The 21,483-nt window shown below is 40.6% G+C and overlaps 1 protein-coding gene across 1 annotated transcript in view; it reads right to left on the bottom strand.

The window, feature by feature from the left end:
* The window catches only part of TRIM71 (tripartite motif containing 71), a 50,828-nt gene that overhangs the window by 2,815 nt on the left and 26,530 nt on the right, over positions 1-21,483 (bottom strand). The window contains exons 2-3 of the mRNA XM_075271325.1: positions 9,689-9,856; positions 1,432-1,566 (exon numbers count right to left, since the gene is read on the bottom strand). Coding sequence (XP_075127426.1) covers positions 1,432-1,566; positions 9,689-9,856 — 303 coding nt within the window. The remainder of the gene's footprint in view (positions 1-1,431; positions 1,567-9,688; positions 9,857-21,483) is intronic.

Raw genomic sequence — 21,483 nt, 5'->3', positions numbered from 1 at the left:
TTGATAGAACAGGTAGCCACAAATAATTGCCAATCTGACAAACTGATCCCAAAAACAAGACTGTTTGGTTTGCGAGTGTACACCCATATTGAACAAAATGGAAATTGTTATCCACTGAAATTGAAGGAAGTTGCGCTCACTGCGAATTAATGCCATTTCTTAAAGAGGACCTTTCACCACTCCAAGCCTGTGCAGCTTTCTGCACCATGTTATAGGTGCTGCTGCACAGACTCTGGTGCACAGACTCTGGTGCACTTTGAATTATCTCCCTAGCCCCCCCTCGTTTTGGAGCTCTGAGCCCCGTTAATTCTGGCGCCCTGTATGTTAATTAAGGGCTTCACTGACAGAAGGGCGTTTCTGACTATAAAGGCAAGAGCTACGTCAGTCTGACATAGGAGAACTTCACTGACATTGCTACAGGTAAGTAAAGAAACCCCTAAGCAATGAGCATAAGTGCCCTGTGGACCTAGGTCTAGCCCCTATACAAGAGCATTAACCCCTATAGCCCCTAGGCAATGCTCATTGCCTAGGGGCTATAGGGGTTAATGCTCATTGCCTAAGGGCTATAGGGGTTAATGCTCGTAACATACAGGGCGCCAGAAATAACGGGGCTCAGAGCTCCAAAACGAGGGGGGCTAGGGAGAGAATTCAAAGTGCACCAGAGTCTATGCAGCAGCGCCTATAACATGGTGCAGAAAGCTGCACAGGCTTGGAGTGGTGAAAGGTCCTCTTTAAATACAGAATAAGGGGCCGTTCACATAATATTTGAATAACTGTTCACCAGACTGTTCTCCATTGCACAGATGCTGGAAACAAAAGCATACTGGTGGTCATCTGTTTACAACGAGTTAATATTAGGAAGGGAAAAAAAAAAATAAAATCAGTTTTTTTAGCATTTGGTTTTTTTTTTTTTTTTTTGGAACTGTTGAAAGTATGACCAGTCCCCAAATGCTCCCTCTGAATGACCGGACCCCTGTTCATCACTGTTTTATGACAAGACCGATTCATATAAATTCACAAAGGCTGAGGCTCAACATTACGGAAATGCAGTTTTTTTTGTTGCAGTTTTAGTTGCTTTTTTTTTTTAACCAAAGCCATGAGTGGCTATAAAATAAATGGGAAATATGGTAAATAGGAAGCTTCTTATACTTCTACCTTCTGTTAATCCACTACGGAGTTTGGTGTAAAAAAAAGCAGCAAAACCTGCTTTTTAAAAAAAAAAAAAAAAAAAAAGCTGTGGGGCCTCGGCTTTAAATATTCCCAGCCTCCAATAGCTTGAAATAGGACTATGAAAAACTATGCTGTAATTTCAATACCTTCGTGCAGGAAATCTCAATCAAATGAACAAAATAGAGATACAAGTCATTAAGTTGTAACAACTAAACCTAAATTGTAAGAGCATTGGCAACCCTGAAACTAAATGTTACTAACCTTCCATACCAGCTCACATTCCCTCTCCTCGAGTGCCTGTTTGTGTCTGGATGTGACTGCTTTGATCTCGGCTTGCGCGACTTTGGCTTTCATCTCAATTTGATCTGCCAGTGCTTGGGTCTTCTCAAGAGTGAGCTACAAGATGAAATAAGAAACCACATTCACAATATAAAAAAAATGCATTGTGTAACTTGCTTCATATCTCACCTAATGTCACACCCCTTAGTACCAGCACGGAGGTCACTGTGTTCACAGGACCCTCTCCCATGTACAACAAACCAGTAAGCACACTTGGCTGTTTCTGGTGGCTTCCGTGAAGCTTGAGGATGACTACAAAGAATAACAGGTCATGATATTGTTCAGGGAAAGTGCTGACTTAAAACTACTTTACATCATGCATCATGGGAAGCCCCTTTATCAACTCTTTACAAGGTAAGACGTGGCCACCCACCATGCTATACTTGATCATATCTAGATATTTACAGGGAACCCAAAACTTTAGGCCTAGCAGTGAATTTATATTTTGAGGGAAACCTGTATTTAAAGGGTTTTCTGGGCTTGGGTGCCATTTCTGATATGGATGATCTACCCTCAGTATTAGATTGGGGGGGGGGGGGCTACCACACTGATCAGCTGCTCAAGGCAACCCCTAGCACTGGAAGCTCTGCAGAGGATGGAGTCAAACGGAAAGCTCCGTCCAACTGTATAGTGGCTGTGCTGAAGTACACAACGCTCTTTTTGCTTAGTTTGCCTGTTAGCACTTGGCCAGACGTTTACATTAATATATACTTTATACAGGCAAACAAAAATGTTAGTCTGGTTTCACTCTATGGTTATAAAGTCCTGTTTTGATCCGTCAAAGGATCAGAACAATGAACTGTACAACTGAGATTGACTGATGCAAATAGAATACTTTGTATCATTTATCACTGACAGGAATGTAAAAAAGGAGAACACGCTGTATTTTTTTCCAGTTTGAAGAAATGAAAGGGGAAAAAAAATAAAAAAAAATACAACAAAACAGCCAGTGGCTGATACAAAATCCGTTCAGTCTGTATTGCTCATGTTGCTCTGAACCTCTAGAAAACGGTAGAAAAGGGGGGGGGGGAATAAAAAAAAAAAAAAAAAAAAATAGTATTTTCTAGCCAGAATATAACTGTTGTGTGGTCTTCTTAGTTACTGGAAACTGGTAGAAGACTGCTTCTTCTGGAACCGGCAAGTACTGCACACTGGTTAAATCAACATCATCTCTCCCCCCCCCCCCCCCCATTGGAGGGCCATTCAATTTGGTTACATTCTTCTCCCCACCCCTCCCTTGCAAGCAACAATGCTTGAAAGGTTACAAGGAAAACTGACTGGGTGGCTGAAGCTGTGACCCCAGATTGGCAGAGCAGTAATAACAAAGCCCAGTGCTCCAGTGAGGATCACTTCAAGTAGAAGTAACAGAAGGAGACCTTAAAGACATGCGTTTATGGCAGGGCTATAAGCCACAGATCTGCAAAGCTCTTTGTTGTGCAGGAAGCAAAGCTGACATCTATGATTGAAAGTTGGTTAAAAATTAAACACGGACTTTCTTCTTTAAAGTGGCTCAGTTGCAATAAGCCCCGTAACATCTTTCTTCCTTTAAACATTAGCTTTTATTTTTTGTATTAACATTTAAAAAAAACAAAAAAAAAAACACCCTAAGTGACCCTAATTGTTGATCGTGCAGCTGCACAGAGTCATTACACACTAGGTAACATTTCTAGGTATGATTTGTGGGGATGCCAAGAAGTAGGCCTAGTCTTTTAGTCTAGTCTGAGCGAGCCCTATGAAGAAAAATAGTTCCCAGAAAACAGGGATTTAACACAGGAAATAAAAAAAAAAAAAAAACTCCCCTTTAAAATCATACAAGTTACAGTTTAGAACTTTGTTAGAAAATGTTCCCATTGGTTTGTGTAATACCAGACCCATAAAAATGATACACAGAGGTAAGTGGATTTGTTACACATACTGTACTACAAAAGCCACTAACAAATTATGAGGCATCTGAGCAGTCATTGGGTGTCTAACAATTTCCTGGAAAACATTTAAAAAATAAAAATAAAAAAATGCAATTTCACCATACCTGATTTTTTTTTTTTTTTTTTTTTTTTTTTTAAGTGTGTCATAACTACCCGGTTTCTCAAAAAAAAAGCCCTAACCTGAAGATAAGTCCTAGCTTAATTTTGGAGGGCTTTTGGTGCAAGCTTTAATTATAAGCCCTACTCCAAAAATAAGCCCTAATTACAGTAAGCATCCCCAATGGAAAGTTATGCCATGACACGGAGACTGCGAATAGGCATACCGTATTCTAAGACCCTGTCTTATTTTCAGAGAAGCATGGTAGTAGCCAGGCTGTGGAATTCCATTTTTGTTGTTGCAGATTTTGCTGCATTTGAGCCAAAGCCAGGAGTGTAAGAAGACAGAAGTGTAAGAACTTCCTACATATTCCCCATATTCCTTTTGTAGCCATTCTTTGTTGTGGCTCATAAACCCGCAGCAAAATTTGCAACAATGATAAAAGCTAGGTTTCCACAACATGGGCCCCTAGCCTTAAAATGAAATTTGCTTGTGCCATTTTGTACTCTATACCAAATATACTCCAGTACATAGAGGGCATGTCAACTGCCTTATGGTGTCCAGATCTTTCTAAGCCATAAATAACCATATGCTATATGTAGAGTATGTAAGGTGTCAACATAAATGGTCAGATAAGTCCTAGATGGAGACAACAATGAGGAGGACACAAGGTAGAATATAGAGAAGCATGGAATCCTGAAACAATTCCCAAATGCCAGCCATTTTTGATGGCTTTGTCTTATCAGCTGGTCGCTATTTTCTACATGACGTGACACAGGCCCAAAGCTCAATGAATTCATCTGCCACAGCAGGACAAAACAGTTTTTGTGTGCCCTAATGACCCTTCTGTGTGACCAGCTTTCTGACCCTTTGATGTTGGGAGATAACAGAATTACTTCCTCTGTGCTCAGCTAATGAGCTGCCCCTGCAGCAGCCTCCAAAAGAGGACAAAAAAAAAGACACTATCCACCATTCAGATGGGCGGCCTAAGGGGAGGCCCAGGAGGAAGGTGCCAAATTACCTCATTTACTGCAACCTTTTCAGATTCATGTTTACTCTAAATGGATTTTCTTTCAGCTCTAGGGAAAAAAAAAAAAAAAAAAAAAGGGGGAAAAAAAAAAAGGGGGGGGGGATATAGGACTAACAGCGGCCTTTAACTCTGCTGTGAGCACTACTGCTAATGGAAATGGCCAGCATAGCACACAGATGGCCTGAACTCTTTCACTGTACTCCTGGGACACGAGGATTGTCAAGATGATCCAAGGGTGTAACTTTCAATCATAATCTATTCACGCTCAACCTTCTTATGTAAGTGGATGTTTAGCTTGTAGGATTCCATTTCATAAAGAAACCATGCATCACTTTAATTAACCCTGTAGGTAAAAGTCTTCAGAGATAAAACAAAAACTCAAAAGATCCCGAAGACTCGCACCACTTGATATGCCCAACCTACATTTACAGTGGGACATTAAGTCATTTGTTTTTACCAGTATTTGACCCCTCCGCATTAAGTGTCTACATTCATACTGGTATGACTACACACACACACACACACAATCTATAGGGCAAAAGATTGGCAGAGCTGCGTAAATTGAACACACTGCTAAAAAAGTGAACTGCCACAACCAATTTTACACAAAAATATTACAAATTTTATTTAAATAGATATTTAAAAGAGTATATCCAAAAAAGAAATGAAGAAATGGGGTGGTACAACCATACAAAGACATGAAGGTCTAATGAAATATTACATTATAATAAGTATATGTCACTCCTATTATATACATATAACAGCATGTGCAATATCCATGGATTTTGGAGTGCATGTACCAAAGTTTAACTCAATGTAAAGATGATGTTTACCTATAAGAGGACCTCCATGTGATAAACGCGCCCCGACGCACGTTTCGCCACGATGTGGCTTCGTCAGGGGGAAAGACGTTATGTGACGTTATGTAATGTCTTTCCCCCCTGACGAAGCCACATCGTGGCGAAACATGCGTCGGGGCGCGTTTATCCCATGGAGGTCCTCTTATAGGTAAACATCATCTTTACATTGAGTTAAACTTTGGTACATGCACTCCAAAATCCATGGATATTGCACATGCTGTTATATGTATATAATAGGAGTGACATATACTTATTATAATGTAATATTTCATTAGACCTTCATGTCTTTGTATGGTTGTACCACCCCATTTCTTCATTTCTTTTTTGGATATACTCTTTTAAATATCTATTTAAATAAAATTTGTAATATTTTTGTGTAAAATTGGTTGTGGCAGTTCACTTTTTTTAGCACAGTGTTCAATTCACACTGGTATGAACTACAAAACATACTTTTTCCCCAAAATTCAACTTGACCATAGGTTTCCATGGCCTCAAAAGTAAGCACCTTTAGAATAAAAAAAAAGTTAAAATATCCATCCATTTATCTCTAGAATGCTTTCAAGTATCAAAACCAGGCAGCTCAATGAGCTCAGCCTTCTATAAATCCGAACTTGTAAATTGTTTTACTTATCTTACTTGTACACCACCATCATATTCCACTGCACTTTAGATAATCTTTTTAACAATCAGTGTAATGGATGCAAAAAAAAAAAACAAAAAAAAAAACACGGATGCAAAAAAGATGCAAACAGATGGCCATCCATTTCCATAGACATTGATGTCATGAGAAAATAAAAAAATAAATAAAGATCCACTGCTGTTTTTTGACTGACAAAAACATATACCATAATTTTGTGTACGTCCAAAAAACGGTGGTCTGTGATATTTAATGGCAGACCACATTGTAAAGCGCTTTGATAACATAACTTCAACTATGTTTTATCCATACCATTGTTTTGATGCCTTCTTCCCCTTACTTTTCCAAAATTCACAGCAGACTAAATCACTATAATAATCCCAGAACTGCACTGTGATATTTTATCATATTCAATAACATGATAGAACAGAAAATATGGTGGTAGATAGAGCTAGTCAAAGCCTTAATGCAATCTGAGTAATGAATAAAATCCACAATAACTTTACCATATGTAACTGACTGTAGCTTTCTACAAACTAACAAAAACTTAAAAATATTCATCTACATGTGCATGAGGGATTTGGATAAGATACTTTAAGGGAATAGGGCCACTATCAGTATCTTGTTACAAAGAACATTGCAGAATAATTTTGTAGTCATATGCAAAAGAGGCAGCTGGTGCACTGTGGGCAGGCCTTCAGCTCCTTGGAGCCCTTTTATTGCCACTGAGACACCTACTATCTTCTGCCTGTATCAAATCAAAGATGCTTTATTGGCACGTTCCAATAGAGTGGGTATGGGGGAAGGGAGAGGGAGTTGGGGGGATAGGGTGTGCGTGAGGTGGGTGAGCGATTTATGGTATAATAGTCCATGGAGTCTCTTCTTCCCCTCAGTTGGTGGCAGGTGGAGACATATTGGGTGGCGATCTCCACGGTGGACTCCTCTTCTCCCAGTACGATGTAGAGTTTCCTCTTCTCGTCTGCAGATGTGAAGTCTGGCATGTGGGCAGAGGGCCTATGGAGTAGGCAGACTTCACAGCTGAGTATTTGGTGCAGTGTAGCAGGAAAATGGGCCTAGTCTTCTAGGGCCCCCTGGTCACAGTGCTGCCACAGTCTGTTCTCTCATGGCTTGTACGTCTGCCTGTGTTGCCCCGTCTCCATCTCTAGGCTGAGGGGCCTCAGTCTGCACCAGCTCAGGGTCTGTCTGTGTTTGGGATGGTGTATTTTCTCCAGGTAGGTGGCCATGGTGTAGTCTCTTTGCAGAGACTGGTACACGATGAGTTTTTTTGGAGTTATTTATTCAGTTTGCTGCCTTCTATGGCTCCCCTTTATCTGGGCCTTGTGGGAGTTTTGGCTTGGCGGGGGGAGTCTGGTTTGCTCAGGGCTCTGTGGATTAGCCAAGCTTGGTGGTGGTAGGAGCCGGGGCTGCTGCCCCGAATGTGTGTCTGGAATGATTGTGCCCTCTTCTGCATGGTGAGCCATAGGGGGGAGCCTGCCTAGTCCTGCCCGGCATGCTATGTTGGAGGTGCTGCAATGGACATGGAGGAGGTATTTGCAGAAATCCAGATGGTAGGTCTCTGTTGGGCTGGAATCCCACTTTGATTGGTCTGGGTAGGAGGCCGGGCCCCAAACCTCACTGCCTTAGAGGAGAATCGGGGTGATGACTACTTCAAATATCATGGGAAGAATATGCAAATTGACTTCCATGATGTAATTAGGAAGCCAGTGCCTCAAGTATGCACACCAATAGAGGGCGCTCACTGAGAATGTGCAAGTCTGTCTTCCATGATGTGATTAGGAAGACAGAGTCTCAGTCAAGACATCCAATAGAGGGTGCTCCCTTTAACATCATGCTGACCTTCTCAGAGGCCTTTGTTTGCAATGATGTCGGGATTATACCAGATAGTCTTCTCAGTCAAGGACAGCCGTTTCGATGTATTTGCATCTCATCAGCTTGGCGTAGAGAGGACTGATCTGGCATAGGTGAGAGGCAGACAGGGTTGAGGGGATATCGCCACTCTATGAAGTTAAAGGGAGCACCCTCTATTGGATGTCTTGACTGAGACTCTGTCTTCCTAATTACATCATGGAAGACAGACTTGCACATTCTCAGTCAGCGCCCTCTATTGGTGTGCATACTTGAGGCACTGGCTTCCTAATTACATCATGGAAGTCAGATTTGCATATTCTTCCCTTGTTCCTTTGCAGTGGAGCGCACATTGTTAAAAGACTTCACACACCTATATGGTGGTCTCTCTTTATGGAGTGACGATATCCCCTCAACCCTACTTTAAATATCTTCAGCCAGACCCTGACTGGTGGTTTGAGGTGGTAGAGTTACCTTCTGATGGCATAGAATGTTCTGCTGGCTTTTCCTTCTAGGGTTTCTCTTGCTGCTTTGAAGCTCCCAGATTGGTTAAGCTCAGTCCCAGGTAGGTGTAGCAGCTGGTTTTATCCAGTGTGGACCTATTTAATGTAAGGTGGGGGATGGATGCTTTATTGTGGCCCTTCTTCTGGAATACCATGACTTTGGTCTTCTTGTGGTTCGGGGGTAGTGCCCATGTGGTACTGAATTTTTCCAGTACTGCTAAGCTGTCTTGAAGGCCTCTTTCGGTGGGAGATAGAAGCAGGAGGTTGTCGGCGTACAGCAGTAACTTTACCTTGCGGTCATTCAGGGTGAGGCCTGGTGTTGGTGAGGCCTCCAGGACAGCAGCCAGTTCATTAATGTATATGTTGAAGAGCGTTGGGCTCAGGCTGCAGCCCTGTCTGACCCCATGCATTACCCCATGCAGTGGAGTCCTTTCCATTACCCATCCCTTAAAGTTTGGGCAGCACATAAATACCTAGCTTTCAAAAGGGAGCACTCTAGACCATCACACTCTTAGGTAGGAACTCTTAACTACTGGGAACTGCAGGGGGCGATGACATAGTAGATGAGGTTGGACGAAGACAAGTCCACCCTATAAACCTACAAGTGTTGATTCATAGGAAGGCAAACATCCCCAAGTGGCTGGTGCCAATTGGCAGATTTAGAATCTGAATTTTTTTTTCCGAGCCATGGGGAATTTGTATAAAACCCTAGATCAACTTGTAAGAAACATAATGGGTGATCAAGCAAGACAGGCATTCTGGAGGTCATCTTAATTTCTTGTTTGAGAACCCCTTACTAGAAGAAAAACTAGTCTCTGAAGGGTGTGTGGTGTTTAAAAAAAAAAAAAAAAAAAAAAAAAAAAAAAAATTCCAATAAGATAAGATGCCTCCCTAACAAGTCTGCCTATACCTTATTTTGGACATTCCCAGACTATACTGCCTGGGCTGTTTTACAGGTTTTTCTAATTTACAGTGCTAAAGTAGTTAGTCACAGGCACGTACACATATGGCTCATTATGACAGCAAGTCTATATTGAATGTGAATTCCCTATTAGGAAACACAAAGCTCTATGAGCAGATCTCATTGAACGCACTGTATCGCTGCTATGAAAACAGCTATTCAGCCTGTACAAAGCAGACATCTCATTACTTGCTCTATGCACATAATGGTTTAGAAACTACTCTTTATGCATGGCAAATGATGAATTTACTCGATAAAAAGAATTTCTGAAATAAAACAAACACAATAAATCTGATATACCTGAATAGCTTGGCGCCCTTGTTCAGCATCTGCCAGCAGCTGAATAGTAACCGCCCTTGAATCCTGAATAGCTTCTTGAAAATAGGCAGAGCTGTGCCCAGCGTGACGTCCCATGGTGCACTCACGACAGATAGGTATAGAGCAAGTATTACAGAAGTAGTGTGCGACCTACAAAGTGCCAAACAAATGGTATTACAAAAAGAACAGTAAAAACAGCAGAATAGATTTAAAATGTAGGTTAGCAATAGGAAAAGCTTTCAGTTACTTATACGTGGATATCATGTACGAATTACAGAGGACGAACATGTGGAATGCGCTTTTCTCAAGGAGACTCAAGTCGGAGGGAGCATTGTAAGGTAAGTGGCTGCCGTACTGGCACTCATCCTCAACACCCACAAGGGTCAGTTGATTGTATGTGGAGCCAATTTATTTATCAGTATATTTATGGCACACGGGGAGAACATACAAACTCTGTACAGATGTTGCCCTTGGTCAGACTTGAACCCAGGTAATTGATTATTTCAGATTACCCTAGTATTAAACTACACATTAACAACATGATACCGTATATACTCGAGTATAAGCAGAGTTTTTCAGCACAGTTTTTCTGCTGAGAAAGCCCCCCCTCAGCTTATACTTGAGGGGGGGGGGGGTGTCTATGACCAGCCGCAATAGTAATGTATAGAATCTCCCATAAGATAGTGAAGGAAAAAAAAAAAAGCTTTAAGGAAATAAAAATAAAAGTTCTATATCCCTCCTTTCCCTAGAATACGTATAAAAGTAGAAAATGACTGTGAAACACAGACAGATGGGTATCCCTGTGTCTGACAGTGCCCGGTCTACTGAATATATGGGATCTGTAGTGCTCCTCTTCTGTCGGAAAAGGGTTAATAGGAGCACTGCAGATGCTCTATAATCAGCCAAGCTGAATTCCAAGTGGGGGGGAAAAAACCTCAAGTCCTCAAGCTCAGGGAAGAGGCAGACAGACAACCAAAACACCCCCTCCCATTCCCCAGCACTCAGCATCTACTGCACCCAAAAACTCCGACCATTTTAATTTTTGAAATTTTCCAGTAGCTGCTGCATTTCCCCCCCTAGGACATTTTCTCATCTCAGACATTGTTTCTCAGTTTCCAGAAATGGAACGTCACTAATAATCATCCCCCATCCCCCTTTCCTTCATCATACTTACCAGTCTGCATGTCCTCTTATTTTGCTGGGTCACTTCCTTCAGGGGGGCCACTGCCTATGCAATAGAGCACCATGGGTCTATTGCACAAAGACTGGTAGACATGAATTGGAGAAGAAGCGTGTCTCCCACTCATGCGCAGTAGAAAGGCTCTAATGTGCAGGCTTGAGCAGAAGTCAAGCAAAGAGGAGATGGCAGCACAGAAGAAAGTGATCTCCAAGACAAGAAAAGCACAGTATGATGGGGTAGGGAGGGGATTGGGGGTCTGAAGGGGTTCTGCGGGAACAGCAATGCATCATAGTAGTTGTAGGCTAAGACAGTAGCAAGCTACCCATGTATACAAATGCAGAGGATGCCAGGAGCGCCAAGAGGAACGCAGAAACCACTCAAAACACTACTAAAAGGTTTCCGAGTGAACTTATCCAATTACAAACTTTTTTTTTTTGCCCTGAAGATCCCTTTAAGCATACATCTTCGGGGCAAAGTGTAGACTTAAGGGGGTCTAACTTTTGTGTAGGGAAAAAAAAAAAAAAAAAAAAAAAAAAAAAAAAAAAACTACTCCTGCCTCTATGTAGTAATGATGAAATATCAGAATTATTCTGAAAAATTAGTTTCATATGTTCGCAGTCATGTATGCGTAGTGGACATGCATGTGTATTGTTCATGTGGTCAACTAGGAAACCAGAACCATTGATGCAGGCTTTAAGGAAAGTCACTCACTCAAGCTTGCACACAGCTATTTTGGGCGTGTTAACCCATGGTTGGCATGGTTTTTGTGGTGCAGGGTATGTAGAGGACAATTTTGGTTAGTCTAATATTAGGCCAAATAGAAATTTAATAAGGACGCAGTGTATTTAGAGTTAATGGGAAAATTAAAGAATTACATTGCTCACATCCATCACATACCAAAAAAGTGAGGCCGCTATGGTCAGCTTTATCAGTGACCCTTAGGAATCAACCAGATAAGAATGGCAAATACTGATTTTCTTGAGTTTCCTTCAAAATAAATAGATCCGTAAAACCTCTGTGTCACCAAACAGGAAGGCATTGAACAACAGAGGAAATTCCTGGGTGGCACAAGCCCTGGCTACTTTCTTGTCCATCTGCTCCCTCAGGGGGGGGGGAGAGCTGATGGATATGTCCCCGGGAAACATGTGGCAATCAATCAACATGTGATGAATGGTCACTAGAGTTAAGCCCTGACCTGACGCTGTGACCTCTCTTGCATCACTAAAGTGTTTTAATCCACCCTTCTTTCCAGCATTAGCCAGATAGCCAGGGGCTAAAAAGGAAGAAGCCAAAGGGTATCATATCTTGGCTTCTCAAGTGGACAGCAACAAAAGAGCAATACTTGGCACGACACAAAGTCCAGGATGAATGGAACACATGCACAATAGTGACTTCATTACTGTATCCATTCAAGAAAAGCAATCAGATGTTACAATTTCCAGGTAAATGTACAAAACTATAACCCTCTAAAGCCATTTACATCTACCGGGCCCCATCTAATACTACAGAAAGTAATTACCAGAGAGGAAACTCATCTGAATACATAACCAGAGTCTAAGGATAGAAAATGTGTATCAGAAGATACTGTCATAGGAAAGTCTGACAATCCAGAATATTCAATAATCTGGAAGCCATCAGGAATTTATATTTGCTCTACAATTTTGGCTGATTTACTTGAAGAGGATTAAAATAGAAAAATGTGTGCGTGTTAGATATCTTGTCATTTCCTTGTCCGCCCTTTTAAGAAATGGTTATTTATGTTTCTTCACATTCATAGACACACAAACTTTCATATGATACACTGTGCTAGGGGGAATGAAAACCAGACGCTCCAAATGAAACCCCTACCTTTGGCATATACTATATTTTGTAATAGCTTACACTAGGTTCTCTAATGCAGTGGTCCCAAACCTTTTTTCCACCAGGGACCAGTTTCAGCAAGACAATTTTTCTATGGCCCGGTGGGGGCGGGAAGGTGTGTGGTTGGGGGTGGGGTTAAGCATGGGGTGTAGATTAGAATCATGTACATATGAAAACACAAGAGAAAGTGCAAACTGACGGACACTGCAGGTTATGAAGATGGCTACTGATGAAAAAGACACTTATGAAGATGGCTACTGATGACTGACATCACTCCTAATGTTGCTATTAACTTCACTACAACCTCACTACAGCTACATTACACGTCACAGGGACAAGTGACGTGTAATATAGTTGCCCAAAGTTTGGTAGGCGAGTGCGGGGTGGAGCCAAGACCCGCTGCATGTCCTGCATAGTACTAGAATCCCGGACATACAGCAGGTCCCGGCTCAACCCTGCACTTTGCTCACCTTATCCCGATGAGCAACAACCAAGCAGTACTTGGGCCGCTGCAACATGCACCGCAGTTGGGGGACCCTGCTCTAACGCTCCTGGGTTTTCATTCCTTCAGTCCGCTTGGGGAAACCTGATCCGCTTAAAAAGCTGTTACCCGCAGGCCCCATAGACTATAATGGAGTCCACCGAGTTTCTGCAGGGAAAATGCAGGACTGCTCTCCACATTTTTTTTTTTTTTTTTTTTTTTTTTTTTTTTTAAGCGGATTCAGGGACGGAACGCCTGAATGGAATCCAGGCATGAATCTACCCTTAGACAAAGTAAAGTACATTACAAAAATGTTCACCAATCCCCACAAGGAAGATAAACTTCAAGAAGCAGTTGAAAAGTATTTTTGCTGCCATTACTAGCCTAGTTTTAGCATAGGGAACTACCTTCCAAGAGGTGGGGCTAGGAGCTAGGTCCTCTTTTTCACCAATGAGGTATTATTTGCATATTCCTTACCCAGAATTCTTAGCAGGGAATGCATGCAAGTTCCCGGACTGTCTCATTCCCATTTTTAAAGGAATAGGAGTATTTAAAATAAATAAATAAATTAATAACTTCATTTTCTACCTTTGTGATCAGTTTCTGACTTGACCTCATAAAACAGCGCTAATCCACTGTAAGGCTAAGGAGACACTGTACAGATGAGGAATTGCTGCAACATGTTCTTCTGCAAAGTTTAAAATCTCATCCACAGTGTTGCTGCTGTAAATTGCATAAGGTTAGCCACCAGAGACTTCAACTAACTTGCTGTGATTTCTTTCCTCTTGCTTTTAGTATCTGGGTGTCTTGCAGAGTCTTCCTCTGCAAACTCACTGACAGATTTCTCTGTGGACCCTTAAAGGGGCTCTATCATTGGGAAAAGTCATTTTTAACTAAGCACATACATGCATAGCCTTTAAAAGAGCTAGTCCACACATACCATTTGCATGTAAATTGCCTCACTGGTTTTTGAATGAGCCTGCTTTTATTTATATGCTAATTAGCTTCCAGCCAGCACAGGAAGTTCCCAGCAGCACTCGTCTCTGCTATGCTCTCCTATCTTTGTGTGCAAACAGGAAGTCATCAGCAGCAGCTTGTGCTGTACACATACATATGAAAGAATAGCAGAGGGTGCATGATGAGACTTCTGGGATGCACCAAGAGGCTAATTAGCATCTGAATAAAAACAGGCTCATTCAAAAAACCCTGAGGCGATTTACATACAAAAGGTAGGTGTGGAATAGACTTTCTAAAGGCTATGCAAGGATGTGCTTATCTAAAATTGACTAAGATTTCAATCCATGTATTGCATGCTTGAAAGGGGCTCTATCATTGGGAAAAGTCATTTTTAACTAAGCACATATTTGCATAGCCTTTAGAAAGGCTATTTCACACCTACCTTTTGTATGAAAATCCCCTCAGCATAATAAAAGCAGGATCATTCAAAAACTAATTAGCCTCCAGCAAGCACCCAGAAGTCTCAGCGAGCACTCTCTTCTGTGTACACATCACAGGCCGCTGCTGACTCATGAGGCTTCTCTGCTCTTACACACACAGCAGACAGTGCTTGCTGAGACTTCCAGAGTGTACACTGGAGGCCAATTAGTATATGAATAAAAGCGGGCTCATTCAAAAACTACTGAGACGATTTACATACAAAAGGTACAGGTTTCTAAGAGGCTAAGCAAGTATGTGCTTACATGAAAAATGACTTTTCCCAATGATAAAGCCCCTTTGAAACCTGCAGCAATAAATCTGATGTGGGTGTAAAATCTACACGTCACTCTGCAATGCTGGTTTTGGTAGCAGAGGATGAGAACGGTTATACTGTTCACTACTTTAAATTGTATTACTTTCTAGTGAAAAAAAGAGTGAAATAATTAGATGTCTATGTGTAGCAAGACCAGAGGATATATTTACTTTGTATTCAAGAGATTCTGTATGTACACAGTCTAATCTTGAGTGGTACATGTAAAAACAAATCAAATACATTAAATAAAAAGTTTATATAACAAAGCATATTACAGATCTCCGTTCTGTGCTCCATATCCTCTAGCCTTAGCAAGTCCATGGCACAAGATAGTCAGATCTGCCAATAACAAGTCTCCTCTCCAAATAAACATATTTTATGAAGGGTTTATACTCCACCAGAGGGATTTCCTCATCATCTGTCACCATTTTTTTTCTGACAACAGCATTACTCGTCTTTTAGAAAAAGAAATGTACACAGGGTCAGTAAGAGATTGACACGAGTAGGAAGGTCAAAGGTTATAGCCGTTTTAAATCATCAATGGGCCCAGCTGCTGCAATAAAAGCCCTTCAAGAAACCAATCCGAATAGGCAAGGAGACAATTCAACCTATCCTGCACACCTTTGGCTAAGGTTGTAAGGGTAAAGTTTAACTTGGCAGATTAAAATGACTAGGATATCAAACCAAAGAAAAAAAACAAAAAAAACAAAACAAAACACTATTGGTAGGCAAGTAGTACAATATTTATTTCATCAAACTGAAAAAGCAGCCATATATCACTGGAGATGAAACTTTTTGCAGGTCTTATAGGAGTTGACAGTCCAATGTATATCTACAGTACAATGCCCCCTACTCAAATAAATCATTAAGACAGTTGCTTAGTCATGTATAGAAGACATCACAAAAATACAATTAAGGTGTATTAAAACAAAAAAAAAACAAAAAAAAAGACAGTATAAAATAAAAACCTGACACTAACTGATGCTAGTGTGTACGTTTTTTTTTTTTAAATTGATCCATTAAATGGATCAGTAAAAAAAAAAAAAAAAAAAAAAAAAACAAAAAAACAAAAACAAAAAAAAAAACCACGGTCACATTAAGTTAGTGTCCGTTATGATAGGTAGGTTTTTAACAGACACTTTCATAACAGAATTCAACGTTAGTGTGGACCCTGCCTTAACCGGTCTCAAAAGGTATAAAGATTTTTTTTTTTTCAGTGTCAGTATGCATTAAACTTCTCTCCAAATATAGCTAATAGGGACAATCTGGGGGCAGTTTGTCTAGGTTTACATTCTTTTTTCTTTTTTCCTATGTGGGATTAACGTGAACATGGCTTTTTGAGGGGGGGGGGGGGGGCACACAAACAGCTGGGAGACATCGCTGGGCAGTGAGAAAACACCAGCCCCATATCCAGCCATCGCCCCACCCCCACAATACTATAGATGTGTATACAACTCTTATTTGATAGTAGTTGTTCCACTGATTTCGGCACATTTGGAATTTTTTTTCTAGTCCCACCGTTCCTGAGCAATAAATGCTGTTAATTTTGGTGCCTCAAATGCCATTTAGAATCTGTACTGTTCAGTGGGTTGTCAGGCAGGAGCAGACCAGGGCTGAGCACCGATGCTGTCCACCTTTGTCAGAACCAAGTAAGGTGGTGAGATTCAGAGCTCCAGTCAGTCTCTAAATAGCATATCAGGCACCAAAACTTGGTCCAATTTCATCCTTCCTACTAATACTATGTTTGGATGTTTGTTACTCAATCACACAAAAACGGCTGAACGGATTTGAATGAAATTCGGCGCACACAGATTGTAACCTCGATTAACACATAGGCTACTTTTTATCTTAGTAAATGACATGGCCTCACGACTGTTATGAATTTCTGTTCATATACTATATTACACTGTTCTTCTCTCAGCTTCTGAGAAAGCCAGGGTTGTTATCACTCTGTGTAAACACACATTTGTATATTATCTGAGCTGCTTCAGGCACTGATGACAAACTGACATGGGCAAATACCTTTAATCCAAATTGACAGTTTGCCAATTTTCAACATGCCTGGAAAAAAATAAAAAAATCTAATTTGTCGCAAAGAGCTATGAAGGAGCCAGAAGTCACAGAGTTTTCCTTACGCAGAGCTCAGGAGGGGGGGGGGGGGGGGGTTGGGGGGGGGAAGATCATCAATGCCAACAACACGCTCATTATATGGCGTCCCAGCGAGCTGCTGACATACCAGAACAATCACAGGCACAGCGCGAGGAACGAGTTCAGCAGCAGGCCAGCTTGACAGCTGTCCAAACTCTGGAGCAGGCAGATCATCAACACAAACAACACGTTCATTATATGGCATCCCAGCGAGCTGCTGAGATGCTGGAACAATCACAGGCACGGTGCGAGGAACAAGGTCAGCAGCAGGACAGCTTGTGAACTGCGAAAATACCGGAGCAGGCAAACCATCGACGGCAGAAATTTGATGAATATAGGCAGATCATCGACACCAATAAGCCACAGACGAAGTCGCGGGCAGAAGCTAGTATACTAAGTTACTATAGTAAACAGTAGTTCCTGCTTTATATACTTATTTTCTGGCAGAACAATCCTTAATATACAGGTCAAAGTGCTAAAAAAAAAAAAAAAAAAAAAAAAAAAAAACACCTTTTTCGGTCTAATGCTGAAAGCCCACCCAACGAACAATATTAGGCTGATTAACATGAAAAACCATTCATATGCATATTCGTTCCCAATAATTGTCCATAATACCTGTGTCTAATGGGGTCTTTATAGTAGTTGGCTCACATATTTATACAGATGTATCCACAGTATAGGTGATAAATATGTGCCCTGGGATCTGCCAGCTGGCACATCCAACAATCATATGTCCCTGTCTTGAATAAAACAACAACTGCCCACAAGAACCATCACTAAATTTAAAGACTATTGTATGGTCAGAGACTGCCAAGTACTTTGTTAGACTGTGTAGAGCGGAAGGCACATGCACATTTTGTCACATCCCCTGTGATCGAACAGTTAACACCCTGTGGTTAGCGGATAAATGTAGATTGTAAGAGTCTCTAACACTGGATCATCTGATCAAAAAATGTTTTTGTGTTATTGCATTTATGAGCACATTTTATGACGTTCTACATTTTGAATAGATTTGAAAAATGAAAAATTGTTAAAACATTTTGGACAAGGCATCAAATCTAAAGCATAAGTTGTTTAACATTGTACAGTTTGGGGTTTTTTTTTGTTCTTTTTTAAGAGTTTTGACAACAGTAAGAAAATATATACTGTTATGTAGAAGATTCTAACTATCCATCTATCACTGCACCACAGGAGCAAGAACATTATATCATGGGTAACTTTCTGCATCGTTTTATTCTTGAAAGACAGATGACACATCAAGAGGATGTGGCAATAAAATTAATAGTTGCCAGGCTCCGGGGTGTCATCACGTGCCATGCAGCTGGAAGGCTGCACGAGTTGCAATGGTACAAAGGATCTCATTGTTGTATTCTAAAAAGTAGCAAGTGTCTTAAGAAACAAACATGAAACTTGGAACGCAAACAGGATGAGGCCTCCCAAACGTTTTCTTTTGAAATAATTGCCTGGACAGCTGGCTTAAAAGGAAGAGAGAATCTTTATGCCATTTGCTATTGGCTACACTGGAATTTATAAAGAGGCCACATTAGACAAGAAAACTTTAGTTTCATACATAAAGACTTGAGCCACTCTTAAAAGAGATGCTAACACCACAATGACATACCTCTGACAAAGCAAGGTAGTGGGATTCTCTTGCAAGACAGATAGTTCTGCAGATACTACAGACTGAAAAATATCTGAAAGTTCACGTTGTCTTTTTGTAAACGCAGAAAACCTCAAAAGTAAACAGTCCTTCATTGCATGAACCTGCTACACTGTATAGGGGTCAAATATCTTAAGGATATGTGTGTGTTACGTTAACATAAAACAAGCATGGCTACGAACAGGTTAAAAGCACAAGTTTCTCCCTGGAAAAACAAATAAAAAAAAATCCACTGTCAGACTAGTCTTTGGGTTAAAAGAATTTCTTGTTACCAGTCTAAGCTTCCCCTGACATCCCCTTGTCTGCATATTTAAGTTCTGGGCTAACAAATCCCCATTTGTTCCTGTATACGCTTCATTTATACTTGCGCTCCAGAATCCAGTCCCCTTCTCTCTTCTGAAAACAATCGCCATTCCTTTGAAGGATCCCAATCCCTCCAGTGCCAAAAAACATTTCCCTCTTTACCCTGTGCTGATTCAATTCACAATACAGCAATTGAGTGCAAAAGAGAAATAGCAATTTTTAAGTTAAATTTGAGATTCCAACAATTTCAGAGCAATTGCCCAAATCACAATGTGCCATACTGAGCCATATAAACACTTCTAGTTAGAGGGCAATTTATACCCACATGCCACAAAAGCAACAACAAACACAAAAACACAAACACCTTGCCTTATTTGTAAGTCTTCATTATAGTCACTGGGTCAAATTTACTATTGAAAATGCACTAAAACCTGTGGTACAATTTGTGCAAAAAAAAAAAAAAAAAAAAATCTACAAGCTTCTAGGCATATTTCTGTTTACTATCTTAGCACATCATGGAAGTCACTGTGCAGATGTCACATCACATTCCAACTTCTTAAAAAGGGTATATGCTCAAATGTTTAAAAATAAATAAATAAATAAAATTTACTGCCAAAACAAATTCCATTCAGAAGAAAGCTTTGGTAGGAAAGCATTTAGTTAAAATTTATTGAATTTGTTTTTTGTTTTGTTTTTTACTCAAAAAACACATTTACAGGAAATAATCCAGCAGCCACCTACTAGTTTAGGCAATAGCTGAGTGGTCTTTATTGTGTAAAGGGAAGTAGAGACCAAAAGGGACTCCCCAAGAATTGAAACAAGAGTGGAAGGGGGGGAGGGGGGGGGGGATCAGAGCAATACTGCTGGTTTTGTTTTTAAACCATTTTGGAGCTGGAGATAGATAGATAGATAGATATATCTCTATCTATATATATTTTGGGCAATCCCAAGGAATTTTTAAGAAAGCTTGCAGTGAGATTGCACTACATTTGGTCTAGAAAATTTAAAAATACACCTCTTAATTTTGCTGGGTAGTTTTTGCATTGGAGGAATGTGAAATTTGTAAAAATGGAAATAAATGATATGTAGGCATAATAACTAAGAGGTTGCTATTTAAACCAGATTTTTCAACACCTCCACCAATTCAAATTCTTAACATCTGGTTAATAGGCACTAGTCCATTGATTTCAGTACAGTTGGATTTTTTCTCTAGTCCCCATCATTCCCAAGCAAAAAGAGAAGTTAGTTTTGGTGCCTGATGTGCCATTTAGGATCTGTAATGTCAGAAGGGCGGTGTCAGGCAGGGGCGTGATTCAGGGCAGCATTCAGAGGCAGCCAATGTCAGAATCACATTCCTTGACTGCTCCTGCCTGACACCACCCTCCTGACAGTAAACAGCCTAAATAGCATGTCAGGCACCAAAACTAACAGAATTTTTTTTCTCTAGTCCCCACCATTACTGAGAAATTGATGCTAACTGTGCCAGAACCAGTGGAGCAGCACTTGATTAACTGATGTAAAGATGATCATTTTAGTCGTCATATTCTGACACTGTAATTTTATGTTTCCATGTGCAGAGATGTACAAGGCATCAATTTTTGCAGCACAAGATTTAGTTCGTAGTTAAACCATTTTGGGGAATGTTGACATCACTTTATTGTTAATTTTTTTGCCCCCTCTCAAAAGGTAAAACAGCAAGTTTGTAGTATTTTGGATTTGGAGATTGCCAATGTGTTTTATTTTTTTTGTCAAAGTATCTTTTATTTTTTTGTTTTTAGCACCCGTAGGGGGCTTCAGCCTGCAATTATTAGCTCACTTGTTTCATAGACTGCAATACAAGGGTAGACATCTGGGAAAAGTCTCACGCGTATCAATGAGTGTATGATGCCTTAGTTATGGCAGCCTCTGCTCACAGCTTTGATTTCCAGATGCAAGGCCCAGATTTTAACCTTTGCATTGAAAAAAAGTTAAAAACTGCACTTAAATCAACAACAGTCACTAACCTAATGCAAGTTCAAAGCTACCAGAGAAAGGTTTAGGCCTCACAGTGAAAAATGCTGCATTTTTCACTGAAAGTCCACAGTTTTCCTCTGTGGACTTTCGGTTTCACTTATACCTATAGGGAAACCACCGGCTAGAATCCCATCCAGTTTTCAGGGACTGTAAAACGCCACAGTTTTTGTCACCAACTAATCTACTGCGAGTACTGGAGCCATTCTATAACTGACAACAACGGGGTCCCTTCAGGTAGCTATAGTTTGTCCCGACAGCTCAAGACGAAAAAAATTGGGCTCCCAGAGCCCAAACTGAGCATCTAATACGTATTAAGCATAATGGGCCTTCATAACTCCAAGAAAGTAACCAATCCACAAATACACTACCAGCAAAAGGACAT

The sequence above is a fragment of the Leptodactylus fuscus genome, chromosome 4 (genome assembly GCF_031893055.1).
Source record: "Leptodactylus fuscus isolate aLepFus1 chromosome 4, aLepFus1.hap2, whole genome shotgun sequence".
NCBI lineage: Eukaryota > Metazoa > Chordata > Amphibia > Anura > Leptodactylidae > Leptodactylus > Leptodactylus fuscus.
The sequence above is the reverse complement of the archived record's forward strand: the minus strand, read 5'-3'. Positions and strand labels throughout refer to the sequence as shown.